The following is a 24,768-nucleotide window of genomic DNA, read 5'->3' on the forward strand; positions in this document are numbered from 1 at the left end:
ATATGATATTTTATGATTTATTATAAAGTTGTGCAATTTATATTATTTAAAATGTTATTTTTGTAAAGCTATGATATGCTATGAATTTAAAAGAAAAGAAAAAAAATATTTTGAGGGATGTGAATTGACTGTGACAAAAGATATGATATATGATTTTGTGGGGATATCGTGAAGGTCAAGGCCCCAGAGGGACCCCGTTTATGGGACAAGGCCCCAAAGAGGGACCCTGTTTGCGGAACAAGGCCCAGAGGACCCCGACAATCGAATTTCTAAGGTGGAGCCTATTGCCCACCCCCATGGACCATGTGAAGCTGAAGACTGATCATTCGACCAAAGGATAAAAGCAAGTCACTTTCAAGGATCAAACTTCACCTAAAATGATAAAGGATTGAAAGCTTTACGATTAAAATGATTTATGATATATGATTTAATCTTAAAAGCTTTTTAAATGATTTAATTTTGCTTAAATGATTTTTAAACAATTTTAAATGGTTCATTTATCTTTAAAAGCTATTTTAAAATAAAAGTATGATTTTTGAATGCTTGTGATTGTATATGTATTATTTGCTACTCATGTTTAGAACGTGCTGAGTCATTAGACTCACTAGATTTGTATGATACAGGATTTGATGATATTATGGGAGGCACTGATGATTGAGTGGATCAAGTGTTGCAGTATACTCCTGAGGGACCTTTATGTTTCCGCACGAGCTTGTTAGATAAAAGATTTAAAGGATTTATGTTAATAATTTATTAGAGATATTTTTATGCTTTATTTGTTAATTGATCTGTTAAATTTCGACGTAGGATTTTTGGTTAGTTGACGATTTAGGATTTATTTTATTCACTTGAGATTCGAATTGTTAAATTATTATGGTTCATAGTATGATAAGGTATTTTATTTAGTATTTTCGATTTTATGATTGAAAAAAAAATCGAGGTCGTTTCAGTCAGGCTCCCTCTGAGGCCTTCTCCCTCACGATATTGCAAATCATATCATATCATGTTTGTCACAGTCAATTCACATCCATCAAAATATTTTCTTTCCTTTTAATTCATAAAATATTGTGTCCTTCAAAATTCGTAAAATAGCATTTTTCCAGGTAAAATCGTACAGCTTTAGCATATATTGTAAAATACCAAATTTTCATCATAAACATTTTAAAATATCATTTAGCATGTATTAGGATTTTTCGAGACACTGCCAAGCCTTTCGTACTACCCGGGACGCAAAATAACCATTTTACCCATGGATTCCAAAATTTCCGATTTTGACTTTCTCTTACCTTTATTCACTCGAGCCTATCCCATAGTATCATTTAAGCTTAAATTTGACTTCTAATATTTTTCTTAGACGTAAACCCAGGCTTTATGATTTAATAACTTAATGACTAAATGTTAGGATCGGTTTGAAGGGTCGAAGTGTTTAGAAGGATGTTTGAATAAACACTTTAAGATATTTGACTCTTTTCGATAAAGATGAATCAGTTTAGTGATAAACTGAATTCAGGAATCTTGATGCGGATATCAGTCAGTTAACTAGTATAAGTGCGGAAATAAACTAACTTATAGATCGAATACTTCAACGAATAACTGAAACAAAGAACACAAAGATTTTATGGATGTTCGGAGACTTCAAATGCTCCTACATCACCCCTTCCATTACAAGGATAGGGTTTTCACTAAAAGATTTGATTAAGTACAGAGACTGTAATAACCCACATCAGTTTGGACTTAGACTGTGCCAAAACTGAAACTCTTAGATCCTTTACACTTTATCAGTATACAACAGATTTTCTTTCTTAGCACAACTGATCTTAAGAGATCGAATACAGCAGTATCATGTGCTAGTGCTTTTTCTAAAATAGTAGCCTGCTGACAGCTATAAATATTTCTGTTAAGTGTGAGCTTTTCTGTAAAATATCGTAGTTGAACTTTGTATATTCAAGAATCAATCAGAATAATGATTCAAAAGTCGATTTATTCTCTCAGCTGAACACCACGGATACTTATAGGCTTTGCTTCCAACGGTAACATTGAATGCATTAAATGACTCATATCCATTGACTTGTCTTTTATGAATGTGTCAACATTCTTCTGACAATAGTACACTATGGCAGTCTGATATGCGGCGCTCCCACTATGAGTTACAGTCTTCTTTGTACAATTTGTCGGTTGATGGCTAAGCTTTAACTGATGACGTGTCAAAATGATTATTAATTGACTTTATAACCGATCAGTTGAGCTGCCTTCGATAAATTCGATTGCCTTAGATAATTGAGCTCATTAATTAACAGTTTAGGCAACTTCATTTTGGTTAGTTTAAGATCGAATTACTTCAATTGAGCAGATCAGTTTTGCAATCTTCAAAAGCTTTATGTGATGTATGGGGTTAGTTCGTGTGGGGCCCCGAGTCCGACATCTGATATTAATAATTATAATTGTAACTAACCAAATGATCGAGTAAAATACATTATTTGTGGTTCACAAATCCACATAAATATCGTCAAAATAATTTAATTGTCTCAAATGTTTGAAATATAATTTTCAACATACCAAAATAAAGAAATCCCAACATCATAAAATAGCTCCTAAGACCCGAGAATCCCACTCTAACTCGTATCTCCTCGCCTTGAGCTGGACTCTGGCATCCCAAGCCTTGCCTCACCTACCGTCAAGCACATGAAAACAAGAAGTGGCCGACGTGCCGGTGAGTATAAACCCAGTATGATACAATCAATAACATATGAGATTTAAAATGACAAATAGTTCATATAATTTCACAAAGATGCAATATAATGCAATGCATGATCAGAAGCTGTGGACTATCAATAAATCTCAAGATCAAGTGAATCATCTGGTCATAGGGTACCCAAGGAAAGAGAATCTCCCAGCAACATCCACCGACTCATCCGCTCGGGGTGGGTTGCTGTGTTCTACAATCTCAGGACTATGGTGCGCCTATAGAGAGTGTTCAGGCCATAGCAGCGACCTCCGCATACACTATGCCAACTCAACTATAGTCCCATACATCCAACAAATCAATAATTCAAGGCGACCTCCGCCATATCAAATCTGAATCGAAAGTGGCTCAATATGAAATGTAATGATGCAATTCAATATCATAATCTCGATATCATAATACTCATCTCAAGACAACAATCATCATCAAGTCACAAATAATTCATCGAGCCATAGAATTTTCATATTAAAATAAAAATGATACTTTTACCTCGCATGTTACCGACCGTAACATACCTTTCAAATATTACAAAAAGAAGATCGAAATGTGTAGGTGAGAAGTCTTGAACATTTGAAGTCTACTATAACTCAAGAACTCGGATCATTTATCAAAACAGAGCAATTTCTGTACAAAATTCATAATTAATTCAATAATGCTTCGAATCAAGATCCTCAATTTTGCTATTCAAGAAAACTCAAATACCAACAATTTTGTAAAGAAGGAATCCATATCATTTCTTAACCGTAATATGACATAAAAACATTAATTGAATCATTTTTTCAAACACGTGACGTGCGTGCTAAAGAGTTAGCTCCTCTACAATTCCATTTCTTTTCCAAAATATCAATACATACGATACCATCAATCATTATATTAACAACTTTACCTCAACACTCAAACCAAACAACCCATTGTTTTCACTTCAATCACTAACCCAAGGAAATAAGCTTTCTTACCTTGCTTCTAAACTCTTGAGGAGAAGAACTTCTAATCTCCAAGCAAAGATTAAGGCTTCAATCAAAGATTAATGTGTTGGAAGAAATTAGATTGAAGGAGAAATGAAGAACCCTAGCTTCCAAACCGATAGAGAGAAGAGAAGTAAAAGGAAAATGAGTAAAAAGATGATCCCATTTGATTTTATGCCTTCCCAAACACCAAAACACGTTTTCTTAACTTGCTGGGCGCTCAGGCGGACATTTTTTTCCGCTCGAGCACGGAACTCTCGGCCATAAATCCAAAATTTTCGAACAAGGCCAGCCCGGGCGGACATCTTTTTCCGCTCAGGCGCGCTCTGCGCACAACTACGTCAAAGATTGCTTCCGAAACGCCTCTTCCCTTCAGGATTAGGAAAAGTGGTAAACAGGAAAGTTGTAGCCCTATGTCTTGGCTTGCATCTCTAATTAGCCTCATGTCATTTGGAGGTCTGAGTAAAAAGTTATGTTCAATCTCCCAACATGTGTCATTGTAGGAATGACGATACACACGACACACTTCGGGGCGCTTTTGGCTCGTCTTCCCTAATGATTTGAACAAAACTCAAAACATGAAAGTTATAGCCTTATATCTTATCTTTCTAATGAAAATGGCCTAACATCAAATGAATCAATATACAAAACATTATGCTAAAAACCAAAACTACTGCCACAGTTTTCATACCGTTTCTGCACTTCCATTACCTATTTAGCTCAAATTCCACCTTTGATTCTACCCCTCCATTATCTATTCCATTCTATAACATTCATTACCATTCATACCATAACGTAAAGCCATAAACCATCATAACTACTGCCAAAATTTTATTTTATTTTATTTTTTTCAAAATTCGGGCATTACAGTTCGGACTTTGGGAAGAGGATCGGCTATTGGGGAGTTGAACCGAGCCACAGTGCAGATCCTAAGGGGTCTGAGACGTGGTCCAAGATGGCTCAACCGTGGCTGGTCACAACCTAGGAATCGATCGAGGCGCGTGATTTGAGTAGGATCAGGTTTTGACTTGTTTTCGGGTAACTCACGCACGGCCGAGCGCATGGAGCTGTAGGCGTTGCTAGGGTTGGTCCAGTATGGCGTCCTCGGTCTGATCTTGGTCCTAGGTAGCAATGGTTCAAGGTTGGTTGTAACGTCCAAAAGCCAACCCACGTAAACCGTATGCATACAAATGATTTAAATTGCATATTTATTTTACCTAATTGATTTTGAATACTTAATTGATATATTTTATAAGCTTAAATGTTTAAAGTTCATGATTTCATGAAATTGAAGGATTTTACCCGAATATTCGATAATAGGTTGTGGAAAGGAGATCGGAGACGACTAAGGCAAAATAAATATTTTTCAATAAATATTTTTAACGCATATTAATATGATTACATATGATTAAATTTTTCTTAAAATGTTAGAGTTCAAATTGTTTTACGAGACGAGCTCGATTTTATCCGGGAAGTCGGTTTTGGGCAAACGAGGGACTTTTAAAATATCAAATGCTTTTTTTTTTTGAAAACTAATTTTTATAAACTTTTATTTTTCAATTAAATAGGTATTCTTGGGCAAAATTTACCTAGGATGAGTAGACCCAATTACTCCAAAACTTGAAATCCCAAAACCCCAAGCCCTTTATCATGCAAATTAAAATCTATAAAAATAAAAAGATAGGTCTTCTAGCAGCCGAAAACACTTCACACAAATCACACACTTATTTTCGAAAATTGGAGAGAAGAAAACAAGGAGTCTTTGTGCACGTTCGTTCTTCCTCGTACCCCACATCGATAATCGTATTTTCGAACGTTCTAAAATGCAAAGGCACGTTTCTAAACTCCCTTGACGCATCATTCAATCCATAATATTCATGTTTTGTTTATTTTGCATGAAAAATATTGGAGTTCAAATCACTTAACGTTTTGACGATTATTTTAAAGTTTTGAAAGTTTTTCCGTATATATGAACGTGTTATGATTTCCAACGAGTACGTTGGCAACATAGGATGTTTAATGAGTGTAACATGGTCAAATTAGGATGGAAACGAGTACTGGAAACGTGTTGGCTAAGGAGGCACACACCTAAGGCTTCCTAACCAAAACCGAGAGAAGATGGTTCGGCTTTGGGCTATGCGCCTGGGGCTCACCAGGGTTGGGCTGGGGCTCGGTGTGGGTCATGGCATGGTTTGCCGGTATGGAAAAGTCCATGATCGCATGGACTCTTCCCATGCGCATAGGATGCAGCCGCGATCAGCTGCTACGTGGAGGGTCAAGTCTTGGCTAGGGTGGTCTAGTCTAGGTCTGAGGGTGGTCCAATGAGGGTCAAGAGGGTTCGGGCTCGATGGTGGCTCGAGTAGAAGAGTCCTTGTTTCGCTAACTTCATAAGGATCGACCGCAACTCTTGCTTTGTGCAGGAGGTTGTGGCATGGGCTAGGGGCTGGATCGATGGGCTAGGCGTGGTCAGTAGGGTCCCTAGGAGGGTTGGTTAAGGGATGGCTCAAGGTGGCTCGGCCATGGTTCAAGAAACACGAGGGTTGGCTCGAGAGGAACAAGATAGGGTTCGAACTGTGGTTCACGGGGGGTCGGTTCATGGTTCACGAAAATTTTTTAAATATAAAAAGGTTATGTTTAAAATTTAGGAATAAAATATTAAAGTTTGAATTAATTCGGGAATTAAACGCTTCACGAATTAGTAAATAGGAAATTTAATAGAGGGAGCCCGACGATTGTATTTCTATTTTTACGTCGGTGCCTAGTGCCCGACTCCATGTGCAATGGTGAGCAAAGACTTATCAGTCGACAAGAGGATAAAGGCTAGTCACTTTAAAGGATCAAACTTCACCCAAAATGATAAATGATTGACAGCTTTACGATTCTATGATTTTACGATTTATTATATATTTATGATTACAAGCTTGTTTTAAATAAAAGTATGTTTTAATGCATGTGCTTGCATATGTATTATTGTTACTCATGTTTAGAACGTGCCGAGTCATTAGACTCACTAGGTTTGAAAGATGCAGGTGATGATGTTAGTGAGGGAGGCGCTGACGTTTAAGTGGATCAAGGCAGACTGTACACTCCCGAGGGACGTTAATTCCGCATTAGATTGATAGATAAAGTTTTAAAAAGATTTTTTTTAATGATTTAATTAGAGATTTGATGCTCTATTTTGAAGATATAATGATCATGTTAAAGGTTGGAGTTGAATTTTGTTAATTGACGATTGTAGATTTTTATGCACTTGATATTTCAAATGTTAATTTATTTTGATTTAGGGGAATGTCAAGTTATTTTAAATTATAAATTTTCGAAATAATGTTTATAAAAATTTAAAAAAATTAGTAGAAATTGAAAGTAAAAAGTAGTGGGAAGTGTTTCAGTTGGTATCTGAGCGAAGGTTTTCCTCAAAGGTCATGTATTGTAACTCCGAGAGGCTCAAGAAGTCACATCTCAAGTATGCGTGTTTTTACTGATTTATATTTTATATGCTAAAATTCTTTTAATGCTTTCATGATGCATGATATAGAGGTTAGGTGCATGATATTTAAAATATTAAGTTCATGTTGGTTATGTGGTATGGACGAATTGTACAGAGATGCTCCCATTGACGAGTTCTTCACAGTGGTAGTGAGGGTAGACATGAGGAGGAGAGTCCACAGCCTCCTCCTAATTAGGACGCTAGCGCTCGTGTATTAGCGAGCATGGCACAGTTACTAGAGCAGCATGTTGGGAATGCTGCTAGGGTTCGACCGGAGGCAATCTATGAGCGTTTTAGGAGGATGAACCCCGAGAATTTTTCTGGTACTACGGATCCATTTGTTGCTGAGGGATGGATTCGATCTTTGGAGGTTATTTTTCGTTACATGGATATGGCGGACGCTGATCGAGTTCGTTGTACCATCTATCTGTTGAAGGGTGACACTTCCTTTTGGTGCGAGGGAGCAGAGCGACGTTGACATGGGAGGAATTCAAGAGAGTATTCTACGATAAATATTTCACTTATGACGTCCGTTATAGTCTTAAGAGATAATTCATGAGTCTCCGCCAGGGGGATTCATCTGTTGCTGAGTTTATGCAGAAGTTTGATAGAGGTTGTCATTTTGTGCCCATGGTTACTAATGATGCTGCGGAGAAGTTACGACACTTCTTGGATGGATTGAGGCCGATGATCCGTCGCGATGTGATGCTCACTGACCCTATAGATTATACTACTGTCGTTGCTAAAGCTTTTTGAGCCAAGCAGTCACTGAAGGACATTGATTGGGAGATGCAGGGCAAGAGGAATCGTGTCCAGCAAGCTAGTCAGTATAATAAGAAGCCTTATACGGGACCATCTAAGCGATCGAGACGACCGAAACCACAAGGACAACCATCTAAAGAAAATGTCTCGAAGATAGCTGAGAAGCCACAATGCAAGGAGTGCAATCGTCATCATTACGGCAAGTGCATGTGGGGCACCTACAAGTGCTTCAAGTGCGGAGAGATGGGACACAAGGCTCGCGATTGCCCAAAGCTCAAGCAACGTACGAATGGAAGGGCATATGTGATGCATGTTGAACAAGCGGAGCCAGACACTACACTTCTTACAGGTACTCCGATTATATAAATGTTTTATATTGCTCTTCTCTTTTAGATAAAAGCATGTATGCTAGAATTAAATCGAGATGCACGAACTTGATGACTTAGAATTGCATGTTCTATGGATTAAGGAAATTGAATTCTTGCAAACACTAGTTATTTGGACCAAATTGTAGAAGATCGAGATTTTTAGGGGCCAAATTTAAATTAAAAAAAAAGGGACTCAAAATTTACAAGGTCTAAATGCAAAATTTCGAATTTTCGGGGCCACTGTTAATTCCGAAAACCCAAGGGTCTAGGTTTCAATTTCCAAAAAATGTGGTGGAAAAAATAAGAAAATTTCGAAATTCCTAGGGCTTAATTGCAAAATTCAAAATTTAAGGGATCTTTTAGTAATTTATGAATGCTTAAGGGGATAGTTGGCAATTTCGAAATCTTCTAGGATAAAATGGCAAATTTTCAATTTTAAGGGGGCCAATTGGTAAATTTTCGAAAATTAAGAATTGAAATGCTAATATGGGAAACTAGAAGGGCCTAGATGATATAAAATTTCTAAACTTTATGGCCACATTCGATAATAATACATAATTTACCAAGACGAATATTGCTAGCGGGAATTGCTACCTACGCTTTACTAGAATATGGAGCTACACATTTTTTCATATTTGAATCATTCGTGAAGAAATTGGTAATCTTACCAGTAGACGTAGAGTCGGGATTCAAAGTTACAGTTCCTTCTGGCGAACATATAACTTCTAGTAGTATGGTTAAAGACGTGGAAATTAAATTACAAAATAATATTATACGAGCAAACCTTATAATACTACCTATGCCCGAGTTCGATATTATTTTGGGTATGGATTGGCTTACACTGAATGGGGCCACTATTGATTTTCGGCAGAGAACAATATCTATTAGACCACAAAATGGGAAGGCATTTATCTTTGAGGTGACACAAAACAAACAAATGCCGAATATAATTTCATGCATGCGTGCGAAGAAACTTATTCAAAAAGGGTGCCAGAGATTCTATGTTAGTATTATATCTGCACCCAACATTGACAGTCAATCAATTGAGGATGTGGATGTAGTTAAGGATTTTCCGGACGTATTTCCCAACGATGTTTCTTGCATGCCACCCGATACAGTGTTAATCTCTAAGGCACCATACCGTTTAGCACCCACTGAAATGAAGGAATTAAATGACGAAATTCAAGATATGTTAGACAAAGGATTTATTCTCCTAAGTTTCTCCCCGTGGGACGCGCCAGTGTTATTTGTGAAAAATAAGGATGGAACTATGACTTTGTGCATCGACTATAGGGAGATAAATAGAGTGACAGTAAAGAATAAGTATCCATTGCACCGAATTGAGGATTTATTTCATCAATTGCAAGGTGTTTCGGTATTTTCAAATATAGATCTTAGGTCTGCATATCACCAATTAAGGAAGGAGTCAGATGTACACAAGACGACTTTCAAAACGCGTTATGGGCATTATGAGTTTCTAGTGATGCCTTTTAGATTGACTAATGCTCCAGCGATCTTCATGGATCTCATGAATCTCGTATTTCAGTCGTATCTCGATCAGTTCATTATTGTATTCATCGATGATATTTTGATCTATTCCAAAAGCAGTGAGGAGCATGATCAGCATTTGAAGACGACCTTGCAAGCATTACGAGAGCGAAAATTATATGTGAAATTCAGCGAGTGCGAGTTTTGGTTGGAGAGGGTAGCATTCTTGGGCCACATTGTGTCGAAAGAGGGAATAGAGGTCGACCCATCTAAGGTCGAGTCAGTTAAGCAATGGCTGGTGCTTAAAAGTGTGACGAAAATACGTAATTTCTTGGGTTTAGCTGGCTACTATCGCAAGTTCATCAAGGGTTTTTCATCCATTGCAGTACCATTTATGTCATTGATGAAGAAAAACGTGAAGTTTGTATGGGGGCCGAAATGTCAAAAGAGTTTCGATCAGTTAAAGTGAGCACTCACTACAATGCCAGTTTTAGCTATGCTGACAGCGCAAGGGGAATATTTGGTATTTACGGATGCTTCAAAACTTGGATTGGGCGCCGTTCTCATGCAAAATGATCGAGTTATAGCATATGCGTCTACACAATTGAAAATACATGGAAAGAATTATCCACGCATGATCTACAGCTTGGAGCAGTCGTATTTGCGTTGAAAATTTGGATGCACTACATGTATGGTGAGAAATGCTATATATTTATGGATCATTAAAGTCTTAAATATTTATTCACCCAAAAGGATTTGAATATGAGACAAATACGGTGGCAAGATCTTGTCAAAGACTACGACTGTGACATTAGCTACTATCCCGGCAAAGCTAATGTAGTTGCGGATGCTTTGAGTAGAAAGGGGACAGTCTTGGAACATTTATCAGTACAGAGACCTTTACAAATGGAAATTCAACGCTTCGAGCTTGAAGTTTATGCTAGAGGAGAGGCCCCTAATCTCAATACATTGACTGTACATTCCACTCTATGAGATAGAATTCGAGCCGGACAGTCTAATGATGAGCAACTGCAGAAATGGAGACAGCGAGATGAATCGAAGGGCATCATGTTATATTCAATCCAGGATGGCATTGTTAAGTATCGAGATCAACTATGGGTTTCTAGTGGTGATTCACTTAGAGTTGACATTATGACTGAAGCTCATAGTACTCCTTATTCTCGGAAATACCAAGATGTACAAGGACTTTCTACTTTTGTATTGGTGGCCGGGAATGAAACGAGACATTATGCGCTTTTTATCTGAATGCTTAACATGTCAACAAGTGAAGGTAGATCATCAAAGGCCAGCAGGAATACTTCGACCACTCCCTATTCCCGAGTGGAAGTGGAAGAATATTTCTATGGATTTTGTGGTAGGATTGCCAAAGACAATGAAAGGACTCAATGCCATTTGGGTAATAGTAGACCGCCTTACTAAATCTGCACAATTCTACTAGTAAAGACGACTTTTTTCATGACTTAGTATGCGGAGCTATACATTCGAGAGATAGCTAGACTGCATGGTATTCCAGTGTCTATAGTGTCGGACCGAGACACATGTTTCACCTCATCATTTTGGAAGAGTCTACACGCTGAATTGGGGACTAAGCTATTATTCAGTACCGCATTTCATCCTCAGACTGACGGTCAGTTAGAGAGAGTCATACAAATCTTTGAGGATTTGCTCCAAGCATGCGTGATTGATTTCTAAAGGAGTTGGGAATCGAAACTACCTTTAGTGAAGTTCACTTACAATAACATCTATCATTCATCTATAGGAATGACTCCATACGAGGCACTATACGGAAGGAAGTGTAGATCACCCATCCATTGGGACGAGGTAGGAGAAAGAGCTACATTAGGACCCGAGATTGATCAGCATACCGCAGAAATGGTAGCCATGATCCGAGAAAGAATGAAAACTGCTCAGAGTCAACAAAAGAGCTACGTGGACCAAAGAAGACGAGATCTCGAGTTTTCAATCGGTGATCATGTATATGTGAAAATAACACCAATGAAGGGTGTCATGAGATTTGGCAAGAAAGGCAAAGTTAGTCAAAAATTCATTGGACCATTTGAGAAACTCGAAAGAGTGAGAGCATTAGCATATCGAGTGGCGTTGCCACCTAATCTAGTAGAAGTTCAAATTTTCTTCCACATATCGATGCTCTGCAAGTACACGTCAAACCCCTCACAAGTACTGAACTTTGAACCATTACAACTTACACCAAACCTGTCATATGAGGAAAAGCCTACTCAAATCTTGGGTAGACAAGAAAGATGGTTGCGAAACAAGCTGATAAAAATGGTCAAAGTCAAATGGCTAAATCACTCGGAGGAAGAAGCCAGTTGGGATACGGAATCAGAGATGAGGAATTGCTATCCCGAATTATTCTGTACGTCTTAATTTCGAGGATGAAATTTTATTTAATGGGGGGAGGATTTGTAACGTCCAAAAGCCAATCCACGTAAATCATATGCATGCAAATGATTTAAATTGCATATTTATTTTACTTAATTTATTTTAAATACATAATTGATATATTCTACATGCTTAAATATTTAAAGTGTATGATATTATGAAATTTAAGGATTTTACCCGAATATTCGATAAGATGCTGGGGAAAAAAACCGGAGACGACCAAGACAAAATAAATATTTTCCAATAAATATTTTCAAGGCTTATTAATATGATTAATTTTTTTCAAAAATGATAGAGTTCAAATTATTTTACGAGACGAGCTCGATTTTATCCCCGATGCCGGTTTTGGGCAAACGAGGGACTTTTAAAATATCAAATGCATTATTTTTGAAAACTAATTTTTATACACTTTTATTTTTCAATTAAATAGGTGTTATTGGGCCTAATTTGTCAAGGATGAGTAGGCCCAATTGCTCCTAAACTTGAAAGCCCAAAACATTAATCCCATTATCATGCAAATTAAAATCTATAAAAATAAAATCAAGGTCTTCTAGCACCCATACCAGCCGAAAACACTTCACACACGTCACACACTTATTTTCAAAATTTTAAGAGGATAAAAAAAGGAGTCTTCGTCGTCCGTTCGTTCTTCCTAGCACCCCACACCGACGATCGTATTTTCGAGCATTATAAAATGCAAAGGCACGTTTCTAAACGCAAATTCATGTTTCTAAATGCAAAGGCACGCATAAATCAATCCATAATATGCATTTTTGTTTATTTTGCATGAAAAATATTGGAGTTCAAATCGCGTAACGTTTTGACGATTATTTTTAAAGTTTTCAAAGTTTTTACGTATATATGTACGTGTTATGCTTTCCAACGAGTACCCTGCCAACATAGGATGCTTCATGAATGTAACATGGACAAATTAGTATGGAAAGGAGTGCTGGAAATGTGTGGGATAAGGAGGCACACGCCTAGGGTTTCCTAGCCATAACCGAGGGAAGATGGTTCGGCTTTTGGGCTATGCGCCGGGGGCTCAGCCAGGGTGGCTCGATGAGGGTCACGGTTCAGGGTTAGGAAGGCATGGTTAGCAGGTATGTGTAAGAGTCCATGATCGCATGGACTCTTCCCATGCGCATAGGGTGCGACCGCGATCAGCTGCTGTGTGGAGGGTCAAGGCTTTTCTATGGTGGTCTAAGCTAGGTTTTTGGGTGGTCTAGTGAAGGTCGGGAGGGTTCGGGCTCGGCAAAAACTTGCTACTACTTAAATTATAATTCACCCAAGTATAGGTTGTCTGCAAGTAATATATTTCGTAAGTACGAGATCGATCCACAGACAGGTTGTTTTAAGTTTAAATTTATTATTTTATAGATTACCAAATGCAAGAACGAAGTTTACAAATTATAAATTTTGTCAAGGCTCGAGGATTTATTCTTGGTTTATGCAATATTGTTTAACTAAAAGTAAAACAAAGGAAACCACCATGAATAATGGTTATAAGAAAATTAAATATTTAAACACACACCTAATATAATATAGTTCACACTATAGAAAATACCAATTCACCGATATTTTATATATGGTACCTATGATTATATATATAACTATATAAATGTATAACTGCATAAAATAAATGTTAAATTAAATCATTATATTTCATTTAGAACAACCGGCAGAGCCACGCTATCGTCTAAATGAAATATATGATATAATTATATATATATATATATAATATAATATAACAATAATAATTGATGAAATATTTAATGTATCAAAATTAAACAACAAATCAAGATAACCACTTCAATGGTATCAAGCATTTGATGTAAATTTAACAACAAATAATTCATTTTTATACCTACAATTAAAAATAAATTAGCAAAATGAAAAGAAATAAAGAAAGAATATACAAAATATAAACAATCTTACTTCACCAAGAATTCATCCTCTTCACCTTTACATAATTGATTTAGCTTTCCATGAACTTTCTTTTGATCAACACTAAAAACATCACTCATAATTTGGAAAATGAAAAATATATTGGAACTTAGAACTTTTATACACACTCACACTGTAATGGCAAGAAGCCTCGGACAGAAAAGTTGGTGCCCGAGCGGTAGGAAACGACCGCCCGAGCGCCAGTGCATGCTAAGTGTAGCATTCGAACAGAACATGCAGCGCCCGAGCGGTAACTTTTGACCGCCCGAGCGCCAATGTAGAACAAAGATTGTGCGCGGACAGAACATCTCGCACTCGAGCGATGAAGTTCTACCGCCCGAGCGCCGATTGTAATGCACGAAAATTTAGAGAAAGACACGTATGATATGGCATGCAAGATATATATATCAATTGTCTTCATTTCTTCAAAGATTCAGTAGCAAAGAACCGAGAGCAATTCCAGAAAAGGTGCAAGGTTTCTTCCTAGCTTAAATTGTTGGTTTTGCAAGAACCAACCAACCGAAATTGAATCCGAGCTTAGATTCTTGCTCCTCTTGACAAGGGCTTCGAAAGGGTATATGTTTTAATGTTTTCCAGCATGTTTTGATATTCGTGTGTTGAAGAAATTCATATATGCTTGATAGTAGATGTTGTTGAGATGATTGAACACATGTATGTGCTACTGGATTGAAAAACGGATAGGATATGAGATTATTGTGAAATTCCAGCTGGTATTGAGTAAAGATTATGCAAATATCAGCATGGTAAATTATGTTCTTGAGGAGTATGACTAGTCGAGATTATATTCAAATGGATATGTGAGTTATTGTCATTGATTAATGTTGTTTGAGTTGATCGGTATCGCAAGATTACGACGTTATGCCGTCGAATCGTATCGAGATTGATTATTGATTCTTATATGTGTTGATTTGAGTTAGAGATTGATAGAATGCATCTTGAATGTATCATTTCAGAGTTGATATTGACAGATTCGACATCGAGACTTCGACTACGACAAAGACTGTGCAACGAAAGGTATAATTCAATGTTGATTCGGGAAGATACAACTCGAGCTAGATTCGACTTGAGTTTCCCAAAATAACATACTAGATTTCTATACCTTACTATGCTTGTGCTTTATCTTGATTTATTTACACGCCTTGAGATAGAAGAGTCATCGGCAGATTTGCCAAACTTTCTAGATGTTCGGTGGTATCGAAACATAGGAGAAGCTCGACTCCGATTGTAGAGACTCGATACAGACAGGACCGAAGTCTAGGAATAAGACGTACCGCCACCACGATTGGGAGAGTAGGTGGGAGACTTGTTACGTCTTATTCACACGTGGATCCCTAGACTTAGATATGAGTCGAGTCAAAGAATAAGAGTCGAAGAGTTTTATCTGTATTCCCTAATGTGTCATAATTACTTACTTATGTGTTATGATTTGGTATTTGATTTCATGACATGCATGTATACATGTTTTATACTGGGATTTGTTCTCACCGGAGTTTCCGGCTGTTGTTGTGTCTGTATGTGTGCATAACAACAGGTGGGGCAGGATCAGGGTCGAGACGAGAATGATTGAGAGATGATAGCGTGGTGATCACGGGCGTAGCAGAATAACTAGTTGTTGTATTAGACATGTATTAATACTTTTAAATACTAGTTTGATTGTATGAATGAAATAAGACATGTATTTGCTTTTAATGAAATGCAATAAATCTTATGTATGTGTAGTATGTTAAAAGCAAATTTTTGATCCACATTTTCTAGCAAAGATCCATTTAATCCCAAAGATAATTGAGTTAGAGCACGGGTCCCCACACACACTCTATTTTACAATGAGATAGAATGATTCTCAAACTAGCACAAGGCCTCTATTTATAGGCCAAATGAGAGAAATGGTCAAAAATTTTATTAATGACATGTAGTTGTAATAGTAGTCTTTGTCTCCTCCAACTTCAATTCCATGTCCCTTCTTTCATTTCTTTGTTCCACGACTTTAATCACCGAATTTGACTCAGATCAAAAAAAAAACATGTGGGGAATTGTCTGTAGATGAATTTGGCCACTTGGGTCACCTCATTTGGTTAAATATTGAAATAGTTATGATTTTTTTACTATATGCTGGTCATGGTGAAAGTAAATTTGTCCTCCTTTTGATATTTTCACAATGTGATCATCTTAACCAACTTTTTAGGCAATCATGTATTCTGCAAAGTTGTAGATAATTTCTCAAGGATTCTAAAAATGTTTGAATCACCTTCATTTAAATTTTCTAGCTTGAGTTATCATTATTTTACCAACACATAGAAAACCTGAAAATAAAACATATTTAGTTAGACATTTAAATATAAACACACAATACAAAAATAACATAATTTTATAATTTTAATGAAACTTAAATTTTAAAATATAGGTTTTAACATATAATAAATTATTAATTTTAAGTTTCATCAGTAGTGGCTCGAGTAGAAGAGTCCTTGTCTCTCTAACCCCCAAAGGATCAGCCGCGGTTCTTGCTTTGTGCAGGAGGCTGTGGCATGGGCTAGAATCTGGATCGATGGGCTAGGCGTGGTCAGTAGGGTCCCTAGGAGGGCTGGTCAAGGGATGGATCGAGGTGGCTTGGCCATGGTTCAAGAAAAACGAGGGTTGGCTCGAGAGGAACAAGCTAGGGTTCGAATAGTGCGTTAAGGGTCAAGGAACCATAGTCCACAGGGGGTCAGTTCATGGTTCACGTGGGTTTTTTAGATATAAAATGGTAAGGTTTAAAATTCGGAAAAAAAAATATTAATGTTTGAATTAATTCGAGAATTAAACGCTTCACGAATTAGTAAATAGGAAATTTAATAGAAAGCCACGAATTGAAGATAAACAAAAATAATAAAAATATAATTTAAGCTTAAATAATTATTTGAGATGGTCTATAGTAAATGAAAGTAAGAAAAAGTCAAAATACAGAATTTTACGTCCAGGGCAAAATGGACATTTTACACCTTGGTAGTACGAAAAGGGTTGGCAGTATCCCGAAGGTTCATAACGCATGTTAAATGATATAGTATAATGATTTTGACAAAAATATGGTATTTTATGATCTATGGTAAGGCTGTGAAATTTTTACTGCTAAAAGGCTATTTTTGGAAAGTGATTATATTTTATGAATAAAATGATAGGAAAAATGTTTTGAAGGATGTGAATTGACTGTGACAAAGAGGATATGATATATGATTTTAGGTAATATCGTGAGTGAAAAGACCCTAGAGGGAGCCCGTTTCCGGGAAAATGTCTCAGAGGGAGCCCGACGATCGTATTTCCATTTTTGCGTCAGTACTTAGTGCCCGATGCCATGCGCAATGGGGAGCTAAGACTAATCAACCAACCAGAGAATAAAGGCTAGTCATTTTCAAGAATCAAACTTTATCCAAAATGATAAATGACTGATAGCTTTACGATTCTATGATTTTACAATTTATGATATATTTATGATTACAAGCTTATTTTAAATAAAAGTATGTTTTAATGCATGTGCTTGTATATGTATTATTTACTACTCATGTTTAGAACGTGCGGAGTCATTAGACTCATTATGTTTGAATGATGCAGGTGATGATGTTAGTGAGGAAGGCGTTGACGCTTGAGTGGATCGAGACAGACAGTACACTTCCGAGGGATGTTAATTCCGCATTAGATTGATAGTTAATGTTTTAAAAAGATTTTTTTTAATGATTTAATTATAGATTTTATGTTCTATTTTGAAGATAGTATGATCATGTTAAATGTTGGAGTTGAATTTGTTAATTGACGATTGAGGATTTTTATGCATTTGAGAATTTAAATGTTAATTTATTTTGATTTATGGGAATGTTAAGTTATTTTAAATTAGCAATTTTTGAAATAATGTTTATAAAAAAATTAGTCGAGATTCAAAGTAAAAAGTAGTGGGAAGTGTTTCACGGGTTCGGGTTGGTTAGGCCTAGGATCGATAATTTGAAGATTTAGCGCACTAGGGTTTTCGGTGCTTGCGTGCTGAAATAACTCCAGCAGTTGTTCGGTCTTTTCCGAGGGTCCTAGTGGTCTGAAATAAGTGGTTTAAAGGTTGGTCAGGTAGGTTTGACTTATGGTTTAAGTTGAGAAAAGTTTGGTTGAGTTTCGGGTTAATTCGGGTTAAAACAGGGACCCCAGTCCAAGTTTTCAAACGAATCGTATAATTTATGTAATGGGCTCGATGTTATGTCTAGGAATCGATTATGAATTTGTTTTGAAGTGTTTTAAGGAGTTTGGTTGACTTCGAGTCGAAATTTTGAGGTACATGGTTTAATTGTCAATTAGGGTTTCCAGGAGCAAAATGATCATTTTGCACCCGGGCCGAGTTAGCAGTTCTGGCAGCGCCCGGATCACAAATTGACATATTTTAAATATATACGTTATAACGAACATGACTTTTTACGGAAATATGAAAAATACGTTGCATGCTTGATTTTAAGTCAGGTCTTTCCTCGTACGACAGATACGGAGCAAGCTGTAACGGCTCATAGCTCAAAACATGTGAGGGATTCGTTAGATACTTCCTCAGCATCGAGACATGGAACACATTTTGTACACCGGCCAGATTCGGCAGTAGGGCTGCACGATAAGCTAGTGTCCCAACTCTGTCAAGAACCACAAACGGTCCAAAAAATCTCAGATTGAGCTTGCCTCTTTTCCCAAACCTCACAACACCCTTCAAAGGTGCTATCTTTACGAAACGTGATCGCCTACGGCAAACTCAAGTTCCCTTCTCCTCTTGTCAGCATAACTCTTTTGATGACTCTGGGCTGTCTTCATCCTATCTCGGATCTTTACCACCACATCCGCAGTCTGCTGAACAATCTCTGGACCAAGTTCTGATCTCTCACCGACTTCATCCCAATGAATCGGCGACCTGCACTTCCTCCCATACTGTAACGCCCCGAAAATTTAAAGGTCCACGTAAACCACATGCATGCAATTATTAAATTATCATGTATTTTAATTAAATGTTTTAATTGCATGAATTAATTATGTTGTGCATATTTGCATGTTTAAAATATAATTTTCTAAATTGTTGCATAAAAATGTATTTTTAAAGGTTATTCGAGTTGCGATCGAGGAACGGAGACCGAGGGCTGAAAAATAGAAAATGTTTTTATTGGTTATTTGTTTTTAAAATATGATTGATGATTTTTCATATTTTTGAAAATAAGAGATTTTGAGGTGATTTATACGCCGGGAAGTAAATTTTATCGGTGTTGGTTTTTCAATAAAAATACAAACGTTTTGGCAATCCGGCTAATAAATTCACAAAGTTTATTAATCAAAATTATTTTTTTAATATTCTAATTAAGTACTAATGGGCTTATTGGGTCTAATTAATTTTTTAAGTTGGCCTAAGCTACCATTAGTCTTTCTAATTAGTATTTAAAGTGCAATTAACCCCACCCCAATTCACAATATACGCCCCACTTCCCCAACAAAATAAAATTCTTTTCTCTCCACCACCAAATTCACGGCAATCACACAAATTCTTAAGGCAAATTTCAGAAAAAGCTTAAGGAGTATTTATAGCCAAAAGCCTCGCCCCGTTCTTCGACGTCGTCAACGAATAATCGTGCGTTTAAAACGCAAAGGCACGCCATACATCTCCTTTTCTCATCTATCGCATCGTATTATCGTTTTAAATATCGTGTGCATGAAAATCATGAATTTCTTATGATTATTTTCGGAATATTGCACATACATGTAATAAATTCATGCATTTTGATCCAAAAATTATGCTAAACATGTGTTAAGGGGCTGCCATCGATAGGGTAATAATATGGATTGGTCTATAGCCAAATCATGATAATTATTGAAGGGCATTATATACCCTGGAAACCGTAGGAAAAGAATAAAGAACAACCGTGAGTTTCTCTTTGAGTTTATGTGCTCTTGTGGTTCAAGTTGCACGGTGGCTTTGCATGGTGCTTAGGGGTTCGACCAGGTCTGGGGCTTGGGTTCTAGGGGATGTTGGTCAGGGTCAGGAAAGGTCCTAGCATGGCTAGGACTCCTTGGTTGCAGCCTAGGAGGAGTCCTTTAAAGCAAGGACTCCCCGCGCGCTGGGGAATTTGACAGCAGCCAAGGGGACTCGCTGCTAGGGGCTGAGTGGCTAAGGTAGGTCCTATAGGGTCTAAGGTTAATGGTCAAGGGCTGGGTCAGGGGCTGGAGAGGCGGGGATGGCCGCTGGCTCGAGAGATCGTGAGAGGCGGGAGGGAACAAGTGTGTGCACAGGTTGCTGTCTACTGCAGACGGCTCGTGCGTTGGGTCCAGGGCTTGGGATGGTCTGGTTCGAGTCTGGGTGTGGTCCAGGGTTGGTTAGGGTGAGGTTGGCTCGGTGGGGGCTTGGTTGGAAGTGTCCTAGGTTAGCTAGGAGGCCTAGTGCAACTAAAACACCACACACACACATGTGCAGATTTTGGGTCTACTGTCCAGGCGGTTTTGAGCGACTTAGGGGTTTGTTTTCGGGCTGGGCTTGCACAGTAGGGTCCCTAGATGGGTTGGCTAGGTTTTGGTTCAAGGTGGCTCGGGCGTGGCTCGAGAAAATTAGGAGATGGCTCGGTGTGTTCGATAAGGTGTCAAAAACAAAAATAATAAAGCTAAAATTAGAACCAAGGGTCCACGGGGGTGGCTCACAATTTGGAAGGGTAGAATAAATCTTAAAAATGGTATGTTTAAAATTTGGGATCAAAATAACGAGTTTTGGATTTATTCGGGATTTAATCGCCGCACAAAACGCTAATTAAACGAGTTAATTGGAACGCCTAGTTTTAAGCTTTATAAAATTATGAAAAATTAGGTTTAAGCTTAAATAATTATTATAAGTCTAAGTTTTTAATTTGGGAATTTTATATTAAGGTTTGGTTTAATTCGGGATTAAAACGCATTAATACGTCACATTTAAAAGATTAATTTAAAAGTCTAAGTTTTAGGCCAAATAAAATTCCGAGAAAATTCATGCAAGCTTAAATGATTATTTGGGGCATGTTAGAGTCATGAAATCAAGAAAAAAGTCGAAATTGTAAAATGTCGAGTCCAGGGGTAAAACTGTCTTTTTACACCTAGAAATTAGTAAAGGTCATGGCAGTGCCCTAAATGCTATTTTTATCATATTATGATTATTTTGGAATGTTTATGAAATGTTCATGATTAAATTATGATTTTTAAATGTCTAAGGGATTTTTATGATTTAAAGAAAACATTTAAAAGACATGTTGTATGCTTGGTTTCAAAAACAAAAATGTTATGTTATGCATGATTTTTTTTATAAAATGATGAGAATATAAATGTTGAAGGAAGTGAAGTAATTGTGACTAATTCGATAATGCTGGAGATGTCGTGAGGGTTATGGTCCCAGTGGGAGCCCGACGATCGTGTTTCCATCGTTGCGAATATGTGGTAACGGATTTGTGGTAACGGAAGAATGAGAATATCGTGAGGGGAGAAGGCCCCAGAGGGAGCCCATTTATGGGAGAAGGCCCCAGAGGGAGCCCCGACGATCGTATTTCTATTCGAACATGATAGGCCAAGGCCCAGTTGACCGGTGAGAGTGTTGCTGGTGTCCCCGCCGCCCAGTACTGTGGTTTATGTAGATGGATCCATCGATCATGTCATGTCATGTCAGGAAAGTCACAATTAACGATCTGAATTCAACAAAGGAAAAAGGAAAAATGTTTATGATCATGAAAAATGTTTTATGTTATTTTATATTGAGCAAAAAAGTAAAAGGTTAAGGTTTATGTTATTCATGTCATGAAAATGTTTATGTTTAAAGTTGATGCATCATTATGAAAATTTTTTATTTAAAGTTCATGCATCATAAAAAGGTTTACGAAAATGTTAATGTTTTAAGTTTATGTATCTTCGTGAAAACGATATTTTAAGTACAAGTATTTTTCACTGTTGCATGTGATTTTATATGTATTATTTGTCATAAAGATTATGGTGTGTTGAGTCTTTAAACTCACTAGGTGTGATGGATGCAGGTTATCATGATAATGCTAATGGAGGTCTTGATGGTTGATCCGACTGGACTGAAGGTGCACATGACCTGAGGACCGACGCTAGTTTCCGCATATATGTTATGATTTATTTTAAAAGGTTTTATGACTTTTATCATGATCACGAGTGGTTTTTGAGAGGTTACAATATGGGCTTTACTTTTCAAATGTTATTTTTAGATTTAGAAAAATGTTAGTTGGTTGTTTATTTTAAAATGATGTCAAAAATATTTTATGAAATTTTATGGTTCGGCCGAATGCTATGTGAGGTTTTAAAAAAAAAAATATTCTAGCATATTTTGAGAACAAGAAAGGCAGACGTTTCACATACATTGCCTCGTAGGGAGCCATACCTATAGATGATTGGAAACTGTTGTTGTAGGTAAACTCCACTTGAGGTAGCTTTGATTCCCAATTCCCATGGAAATCAATCACACAGGCTCGCAGCAGTTATTCCAAAATCTGAATCACACGCTCGGACTGGCCATCTGTCTGCGGGTAAAAAGCTGTACTGAATAGCAACTTCGTCCTCATGGCTGACTGTAAACTCTTCCAAAAGGAATATGTAAAACTCGGGTCCCTGTCGGACACAATAGTAACTGGAATCCCGTGCAATCGAACTATCTCCTGGATATAGAGCTCCGCATACTGCGTCATGAAGAAAGTCGTCTTTACTGGCAAGAAGTGTGCCGACTTAGTAAGTCGATCCACTATAACCCAAATGGCATTGGATCCTCTGACTGACCTCGGCAAACCAACAACGAAGTCCATGGTGATATTCTCCCATTTTCAATCGGGGATAAGTAGTGGCTTAAGCATTCCTGCTGGCCTCTGATGCTCTGCATTCACTTGCTGACAAGTGAGACATTAAGACACAAATCGACGGATGTCTTTCTTCATCTCTGGCCACCAATAAAAAATCTTCAAATCCTTGTATATCTTCGTACCTCCTGGATGGATAGAATACGGAGATGTATGTGCCTCTGTCAAAATATCTTTTCTGATCGAATCAACACTAGGCACCCACATCCTTCCTCTGTACCTCACAATACCATCGAACACTGTGTAGAGTACACTGCCCTTGGCTTCATCCTTCAGTCGCCATTTTTGTAACTGCTCATCTGAAGGCTGACCTCTACGGATTCGGTCAAACAAAGAAGATTGGACTGTCAGATTAGACAGCTTAGGAGCTCTGCCCTTAAGATAAACCTCTAACCCAAATCTCTTAATCTATGACTGAAGAGATCTCTGCACTGACACCTATGATACGACTGCAAATTTTTGACTCAAAGCATCTGCCACAACATTAGCTTTCCCTGGATGGTAGCTAATCTCAAAATCGTAGTCTTTTACAAATTCTAACCACCGTCTTTGTCTCATATTCAATTCTTTCTGCGTGAAGAGGTACTTCAGACTCTTGTTGTAATGTACCGTACTTTTCACTACTTGTAATTTGCGGAAAAATTAAAAATTTTCTTAAAGAAGTCTTGAACCTTAAAACTTCGATAAAATAAACTGTATTTCTCAAAAGTGGTTGCAACAAAAGATCTAAAAATAAAGTTTGCTAAAAGTATCTGATTAAAATCTCGTAAACAGTAAAATAAATCAGAGTATTTTGATCATTTCATAAAACTTAAAACATGGTGGTCCTCGGGTTTAGCCTCCCGCTCAGTCCAAGCTAGCTCCTTGGTCCCCATCCCTAGTCTCCTCAAAATCATCCTCACCTGAATCGATCAAGTCTAGTGAGTCTAAAGACTCAACACGTATAAACTGGAAATAACGAGTAGTACGTAATAAAACCACATGCAACTTCAAAATATGCTACTACTTAAATTATAATTCACCCAAGTGTAGGTTGTCTGCAAGTAATATACTTCGTAAGTACGAGATCGATCCACAGAGAGGTTATTTTAAGTTTAAATTTATTAATTTATAGATTACCAAATGCAAAAACGAAGTTTACAAATTATAAAATTTGTCAAGGCTCGAGGATTTATTCTTGGTTTATGCAATATTGTTTAACTAAAAGTAAAACAAAGGAAACCACCACAAATAATGGTTCTAAGAAATTTAAATATTCAAACACACACCTATTATAATATAGTTCCCACTATAAAAAATACCGAATTCACCGATATTTTATATATGGTACCTATGATTATATATATAACTATATAAATATATAATTGCATGAAATAAATGTTAAATTAAATCACTATATTTCATTTAGAACAACCGGCAGAGCCACGCTATTGCCTAAATGAAATATATGATTTAATAAGTTAGTTGCTGGAAAGTAAAAGTTAGTTGCGATAAAGTAAATGTTAGATGTGGAAAATAAAAGTTAGTTGCTATAAAAAAAATGTTAGATGCGGAAAAAAAAAGTTAGTTGTGATAAAGTAAATGTTAGATGCGATAAAGTAAATGTTAGATGCGGAAAGTAAATGTTAGATTGTTAGATATCATAATATTTCATTTAGAACAACCGGCAGAGCCACGCTATCGTCTAAATGAAATATATGATATAATTATA

At 37.0% G+C, this 24,768-nt stretch overlaps 1 protein-coding gene across 1 annotated transcript; it reads left to right on the forward strand.

Moving 5' to 3' along the window:
- The first annotated feature begins 7,984 nt into the window (after positions 1-7,984).
- Positions 7,985-12,222, forward strand: LOC140977630 (uncharacterized). Its single transcript, XM_073442379.1, has 5 exons — positions 7,985-8,306; positions 8,907-9,757; positions 9,872-10,092; positions 10,200-10,336; positions 11,594-12,222. The coding sequence occupies exons 1-5, from the start codon at positions 7,985-7,987 to the stop codon at positions 12,220-12,222; spliced, it is 2,160 nt and encodes a 719-aa protein (XP_073298480.1).
- The last annotated feature ends 12,546 nt before the right edge of the window (positions 12,223-24,768 follow it).

The sequence above is a fragment of the Primulina huaijiensis genome, chromosome 5 (genome assembly GCF_012295235.1).
Source record: "Primulina huaijiensis isolate GDHJ02 chromosome 5, ASM1229523v2, whole genome shotgun sequence".
Lineage (NCBI taxonomy): Eukaryota > Viridiplantae > Streptophyta > Magnoliopsida > Lamiales > Gesneriaceae > Primulina > Primulina huaijiensis.

Excerpts from the sequence above, each read along its gene's own strand:
- LOC140977630 (XM_073442379.1), top strand. The coding sequence starts at position 7,985 with ATGCAGGGCAAGAGGAATCGTGTCCAGCAAGCTAGTCAGTATAATAAG. Across the intron at positions 9,758-9,871 it reads AATTAAGGAAGGAGTCAGAT|TCGTATCTCGATCAGTTCAT; the intron begins GTACACAAGACG and ends CTCGTATTTCAG. Across the intron at positions 10,337-11,593 it reads CAGCGCAAGGGGAATATTTG|GAATGACTCCATACGAGGCA; the intron begins GTATTTACGGAT and ends ATTCATCTATAG.